General features: G+C 43.8%; 1 protein-coding gene across 1 annotated transcript; it reads left to right on the plus strand.

Annotated features, from left to right (window-relative positions):
* Window positions 1-2,779: 2,779 nt before the first annotated feature.
* LOC136421125 (dentin sialophosphoprotein-like) lies at window positions 2,780-7,133 on the plus strand. The gene is made up of 4 exons (XM_066408277.1): window positions 2,780-2,784; window positions 4,082-4,393; window positions 5,363-6,810; window positions 7,075-7,133. The coding sequence occupies exons 1-3, from the start codon at window positions 2,780-2,782 to the stop codon at window positions 6,717-6,719; spliced, it is 1,674 nt and encodes a 557-aa protein (XP_066264374.1). The 3' UTR covers window positions 6,720-6,810; window positions 7,075-7,133.
* Window positions 7,134-7,741: the final 608 nt, after the last annotated feature.

Raw genomic sequence — 7,741 nt, forward strand, 5'->3', positions numbered from 1 at the left:
TCAACACAGGTAACAGCTTTCTTTATTTAGACAGTAACATTTGTGTATTAGCTTGTTTAACAGTCAACAGGTGCAAGGCGGGAAGAGCTCAGCAAAGGAAACAAAATGGCCGCCAAGGTCATCTAAAGTTAGAACAAAGGAAGTCTACCACTGGCGTTCTTTCTTTTTCTTTTTTCTGCCATTTGACTTGGTGATTCTTGTGCTTTAACCTGTAATGTTTTAATTCTTCTATTTATTTATGACTGTGATAGTTATGTATTAGTACAGACGGTAGTAGAGATTGTTTGTGTTGCTTGTTGAAACGTGCACAGGCTAGAAGAAAATGAATGGCCATGAACGGTGTTTGGAAATACAAACGTTGAAAACGGCTTGCAGCACAGATAGTTAATTGTTGGTAACGTTCGACTAAAAATGAGTTTGATTCACTAGTCTGTAAAATGTTTTGCTGTTGCTTTCCAATACCCACCCGATACCCGTTTTCATTCATTTTGGTCTGATCCGTACAGAATTATCTTACTACCAAGCAGTGCCTAAGGTTTACATGTACAATACATGTAACGTTACGCTACGTTGTGAATTTCCCCTACCCGTTTTAAACTACTATATAGTAGCGTCACAAACGGACTATGTCTATGACGTATTCAAACAAATCTCAAGTACATTGGTAGGCTTAACGAAGTTTTTATGATTACTTTCGCCGGGAATGTATGCATTCGCGGTAAGGTTATGTTATCGGTTACGCCAGCTGTAAAGTGGGTCCGTATGTATGTCGAGATCATAAGTCGAGAGAACTTTGACGGATCTTGCTGATTTTTGGTAGGTAAGTGGCGGTTGTGAGAACAAAAGTCAAGTTCGAAAATGGTTAACCTGGCGTTTTTCTAAAGTGCTCCAGTGGACTTTTTTTGTTAGTGTGTTTGTATGTAGACAACATAACTCGACGTATTGATGATGGATCTGCATGATTTTTGGTGTGTACGTAGAGATTGTGAAAACGAAGCTCAAGTGCAAAAATGGGTCACCTGGCATTTTCCTGCGGCACTGCAGTGGGCTGTTTATGTATGCGTATTTGTTTGTTGACAGGATAACTCGAGAAGCTGTTGATGGTTGTGCATGATATTTAGTGAATAGGTAGATTTATTAAAGGGGAAGGTCAAGTTCGATGATGGGCCTCATAGCGGGTACTTTGGGTACTGCAGTGTAGCTTCAAAGTTTGAGGTCGAATTTTCTGCAAGTGCTACGGTCATGATTTTTGTGTGGTAGATAGTCCATGCCACATGAAGTAAGTTGTGCACGTTTGGGCCCTCTAGCGGCTTGTTTGGAGCTGCAGCGGGTGTTTTTGATTTATTTGTTTTGACCTTTGGCCATGAATAACTAGATTTATGGTCAACGGATCGTCTTGATTTATGGTATGTAGATAGCTCGATTAATGATTTACATAATTGAATATTCATTATGCAAATCAGGAGCTAATTTGCATAATTAGCAAGGAAAGTTTATAAATCTGCTGCCTTTCAAAATAGGACTCTCAAACATGTGACATATATAGCTGAAAAAGAAAGAGGTATCGATAGATACCAATAATGCTAATAGCTACCTATCTTGCATAATTAATGAGAAAATACTAATTGAAAATACCACAATAGTAAATGATTGGAATTTCATTCTTGTATCATTAGGAAGCTAAGTAAAGGTGAACAATATCAGACAAAAATCATGCATGACAAGGCCTCATTAACATAATTTGTAAGGAATTGTCTACAATTCCCTTTCAATTTGCTATTTTTAAGTCTATATATTCAGGTTAAATTGCACTGACAGGTGACCTAGTTTACCGGAGCAGGCTCCCTGTGAGACGTCCCTGGAGGACACATGTGATACTTTACTTGCCTGGTGCAGGGCTCTGTTTTGGGGTCAGGGAGGTCACACGGGCATTTAAACACAGCAGCCTAACGATCTAACGCTCTCCCTGTTGGAAGGTTTGATAAAAACTGATTGATATGTCGACTATGAAAATAAGGGCATAATTGAAGCAAATGCATTGCCAACAAATTGCCTTATTTTCTGTAGTAAAGATAAAAGTTATGATACTTATTAAGCAAAAATATTCTTACAGTGATTATTTTTATAACTCTTGGGAGAACTCGTGTAGGTATAGGTATGGGTTTGTTTTAAACTTTGAAAGAGAATACTAGTAACTCAAGAAGGTGATGACGGATCGTCATGATTTGTAGGGATGTACATAGTTTGAGTGATGATTTACATGATCATATAAGAATCATGCAAATCAGGATCTGTGATGTGAAAAAGTATACAAACCCTTGCATTCGATTGTAGTCAAACACGTGACATGTAACTGAGAAAGAGAGGAATATTGATAGATATCAATTATGCAAACGAATACCTAATTTGCATAATTTATGACAAAATACTATAATTCCAGAGTGGTAAATGATGGGATTTCATTCTTGTGGCGTTTGGGAGATAATCAAATGTGGACGTTATCAGACATAAAACATGATGGCCTCATTTACATAATATATGAGGAAATGCTACAATGACCCTCTTTTCTAAGATTTTACTTTTATGCTGTGTTTTGTGTAGAGAAAAGGATCACTTGAAATTCATGCAATCGAGGACCTTATTTACCTACTGAGTGATAAGCATTCACTCGAAAAGGCTAACATCAGTCGGCGAAGGTATGAGGTCGTGGAACTCTAGTTATAGATGAGAAAGCCATAAAACTTCACCAGAAAAACAACATTTGAATCATACAACTGACATGCGGTATTAGTGTGATGAATAAGGGTAGTGTTATGGAAACATTTCGTGTGATTAGACCACAGTGTAGTTCTATACTAGTGCAGGAAGTACGACAAGGAAGTAAACATGTCAATAGGGTAGTTGCGTGGGACTTGGCTTCGTTCCAACATGGTAGTTGACGTAGTCAGAACCATTATGCATTATGTACAGTCCCGTGCACATCTTTAATGTCAAATACGAGGAAGAAACACCTTTGGAATGACTCATACATTCTAAACTGTAAACCAAGCTTTTGCAGATGTGACGAATGATAACAAACTATTATGGGGACATACTTGAAAGGTTCTTTACTGCAGAAAAAGGCATTTCAAATATGTTTACTGGACATAACTGTTACGCAAAGAGGGAGGTTAATTTAATTCTGAGGCCAAGAGGGTACTGAGTAGTTTTCATGGTACAGTAACTTTAAATTCAGTAAGTTCACGGTACGGGTTAAAATGATGAGATTGCAGTATCTATTGATTCGCGTTTGAAACGTTAGTTACACAATGAAAGACAGAACATATGTTCACGATGTGATAAGTTGGCAGTGATAGGTCACTGCGAAACCGCTAAAACGTCAAAATCTACAGTATGAATGAATGAATGAAAACTTTACAGTATCTTAGCCGTCAGGATGCTTTGTGTAATATCCCCTATAGAGACGAAGACTAACTCGCCTTGAAACTCAGAGTTAACGCCAAAGTACTTATGAAAAATGTTGACCGTGTTTTCTTTACGCATGCCAAGGGCGCATGACACTCCATGCAACAGTGTCGTCAGTCAACTGAACTATGTTATTGGTATGTATAGACAGTAGGCTTATTTGTAGCTGGTGTGCCTTTCAAGTAAATCCAGAAGCTCAGTGCTGTCCTCTTGGCACAAACTCTGTCATTGTGCAATTTTCATGATTAATGATTGAAATGATGATTAGAGAAACTAGATAAAGAATATCCAGACATTCTGATTCATAATGCAATACATCTAGCGTGCCATATACGATCAAAACACGGATACAATGAAGCAATGTCTGTTTATAATCATTTCAGCTTAAACATTTTTTTTGCAGTCACATACCAAAGTAAACAATACATGAAAAAAACTCAAATGTCTCGGCTTTCTTCTCAGGGCGTAGTCGTCACCATTGACGGAAAAATAATCACCTAGTAAGATATATAGACAGTCGTAAACTACATCATGCTTGCTTCCGGTGGTCATCTGTCAGAGGGAGTGTTGCTGTTCTTCGTTGTCTTTGCTGCCTTGACAAAACCATTGGCCACAGCGACTACAGCACCAAGTACAGCAGCAGGTACAACAGTGGTACCGACTACAGCAGCACCAAGTACAGCAGCACCAAGTACAGCAGCAGGCACAACCTTGGCACCGACTACAGCAGCACCAAGTACAACAGCACCAAGTACAGTAGCGGGCGCAACAGTGGCATCGACTACAGCAGCACCAAGTACAGCAGTACCAAGTACAGCAGCAGGCACAACCTTCGCACCGACTACAGCAGCACCAAGTACAGCAGCGGGTACAACAGTGGAACCGACAACAGCAGCACCAAGTACAGAAGCACCAAGTACAGCAGCAGGTACAACAGTGGCATCGACTACAGCAGCACCAAGTACAGCAGCACCAAGTACAGCAGCAGGTACAACAGTGGCACCGACTACAGCAGCACCAAGTACAGCAGCACCAAGTACAGCAGCAGGTACAACAGTGGAACCGACTACAGCAGCACCAAGTACAGAAGCACCAAGTACAGCAGCAGGTACAACAGTGCCACCGACTACAGCAGCACCAAGTACAGCAGCAGGTACAACAGTGGCACCGACTACAGCAGCACCAAGTACAGCAGCACCAAGTACAGCAGCAGGTACAACAGTGGCACCGACTACAGCAGCACCAAGTACAGCAGCACCAAGTACAGCAGCAGGTACAACAGTGGAACCGACTACAGCAGCACCAAGTACAGAAGCACCAAGTACAGCAGCAGGTACAACAGTGGCATCGACTACAGCAGCACCAAGTACAGCAGCACCAAGTACAGCAGCAGGTACAACAGTGGAACCTACTACAGCAGCACCAAGTACAGAAGCACCAAGTACAGCAGCAGGTACAACAGTGGCACCGACTACAGCAGCACCAAGTACAGCAGCACCAAGTACAGCAGCAGGTACAACAGTGGCACCGACTACAGCAGCACCAAGTACAGCAGCACCAAGTACAGCAGCAGGTACAACAGTGGAACCGACTACAGCAGCACCAAGTACAGAAGCACCAAGTACAGCAGCAGGTACAACAGTGGCATCGACTACAGCAGCACCAAGTACAGCAGCACCAAGTACAGCAGCAGGTACAACAGTGGAACCTACTACAGCAGCACCAAGTACAGCAGCACCAAGTACAGCAGCAGGTACAACAGTGGCACCGACTACAGCAGCACCAAGTACAGCAGCACCAAGTACAGCAGCAGGTACAACAGTGGAACCGACTACAGCAGCACCAAGTACAGCAGCACCAAGTACAGCAGCAGGTACAACAGTGGAACCGACTACAGCAGCACCAAGTACAGAAGCACCAAGTACAGCATCAGGTACAACAGTGGCATCGACTACAGCAGCACCAAGTACAGCAGCACCAAGTACAGCAGCAGGTACAACAGTGGAACCTACTACAGCAGCACCAAGTACAGCAGCACCAAGTACAGCAGCAGGTACAACAGTGGCACCGACTACAGCAGCACCAAGTACAGCAGCACCAAGTACAGCAGCAGGTACAACAGTGGCACCGACTACAGCAGCACCGACTACAGCAGCACCAAGTACAGCAGCAGGTACAACAGTGGAACCGACTACAGCAGCACCAAGTACAGCAGCACCAAGTACAGCAGCAGGTACAACAGTGGCACCGACTACAGCAGCACCAAGTACAGCAGCACCAAGTACAGCAGCAGGTACAACAGTGGAACCGACTACAGCAGCACCAAGTACAGCAGCACCAAGTACAGCAGCAGGCACAACAGTGGAACCGACTACAGCAGAACCAAGTACAGAAGCACCAAGTACAGCAGCAGGTACAACAGTGGAACCGACTACAGCAGCACCAAGTACAGCAGAAGGTACAACAGTGGCACCGACTACAGCAGCACCAAGTACAGCAGCACCAAGTACAGCAGCAGGCACAACAGTGGAACCGACTACAGCAGCACCAAGTACAGCAGCAGGTACAACAATGGCACCGACTACAGCAGCACCAAGTACAGCAGCACCAAGTACAGCAGCAGGTACAACAGTGGCACCGACTACAGCAGCACCAAGTACAGCAGCACCAAGTACAGCAGCAGGTACAACAGTGGCACCGACTACAGCAGCACCAAGTACAGCAGCACCAAGTACAGCAGCAGGTACAACAGTGGCACCGACTACAGCAGCACCAAGTACAGCAGCACCAAGTACAGCAGCAGGTACAACAGTGGAACCGACTACAGCAGCACCAAGTACAGAAGCACCAAGTACAGCAGCAGGTACAACAGTGGAACCGACTACAGCAGCACCAAGTACAGAAGCACCAAGTACAGCATCAGGTACAACAGTGGAACCGACTACAGCAGCACCAAGTACAGCAGCAGGTACAACAGTGGCACCGACTACAGCAGCACCAAGTACAGCAGCACCAAGTACAGCAGCAGGCACAACAGTGGCACCGACAATAGAAGCACCAAGTACAGCAGCACCAAGTACAGCAGCAGGTACAACAGTGGAACCGACAACAGCAGCATCGACTACAGTTGTGGGCACGGCAGCAGTACCAACTACAGTTGCGGGCACGACGGCAGCACCAACTACAGCTGCGGGCACGACAGCAGCACCGATTACAGTTTTGCCTGTCGCCGCTGCAAGAAGGGTTATACCTAACCAGTTGGTTATGGAGTTGGACTTTTCAGCGGATTTGCTCGACAGGACATCACCTGCATTTAAGGCCCTATCGGATGCGTTTATACAATCGGTAAGTAGGGACGGGCCTGGAGACTCGTTGAGATTCCTCGGGGTAAGGACAGTGTATTAATAACCCGAGTACTTAAAATAGAATATCTCGTTTGCTGTTTTCTTTGGATGTGACATCATCAACACAGTATTTTTCATTAAGTTCTATGTATCTTATGAAAGTAGTCCTTTATGTTGTTCAAGGAGGATTATTTTGTTCACATTTGTGTATCAAGTTGTAGGCACTGTTTCCTGTTAACTCTACTATTCCGTATGCACATTTCAGATTACTCCAGTATATGTCAGCCAGCCAGGATATGTTAACGCCAGGCTGATAAGATTTGTGTAAGTAGCGTTTCATACATTTATACTTACCGAAACTATAATGGTGCAATTGTTGATACTATTGTCTGGTTTTAGCGAGCAACACATGTTAGTGGAGTAGCTGTGCAAGTATTATTTTGATCAAAGTTTTAAAAAAAGACAAACATTCATATGGCGTTTCTAACGTTTCTAGCCCAGGAAGCACAGTGGCCAGGTTCGCTACCATCTTTAACACAGCAGAATCGGAACCAGACTCTATCATCACCCAGAAAGCTCAGCAACACCTACAAGAACTGATCAACAATGGGACGTTTAACACCACACTTAACGTCACCGGTGGAACCAGTCTGCAGCCAACTATGCCTACTGCAAATGGTGAGATGTGTTGTGTAGATCTGTTACCTCCATAAAAATGGAGATATGGTTTTGGGCTTGTCTGTCTGTCTGTCTGTTTTTTTTGTGTGTGTGTGTGTCTGTCTGTCTGTCTGTCTGCTTGTGTTTCCGGATTTTTGTAGTCAGCATAACTAAAACACCTTTGGATGGATTGTTATGATATTTGGTATGTCGGTATGTGTTCAGAAGACAAAGGCTAAGGTCAATTTTGGGTCCCCTGGTATGGGACCCTGGTA

The sequence above is a fragment of the Branchiostoma lanceolatum genome, chromosome 15 (assembly GCF_035083965.1).
Source record: "Branchiostoma lanceolatum isolate klBraLanc5 chromosome 15, klBraLanc5.hap2, whole genome shotgun sequence".
NCBI lineage: Eukaryota > Metazoa > Chordata > Leptocardii > Amphioxiformes > Branchiostomatidae > Branchiostoma > Branchiostoma lanceolatum.

Excerpts from the sequence above, each read along its gene's own strand:
- LOC136421125 (XM_066408277.1), top strand. Across the intron at positions 4,394-5,362 it reads AGCACCAAGTACAGCAGCAG|CAGCACCAAGTACAGAAGCA; the intron begins GTACAACAGTGG and ends AACCGACTACAG.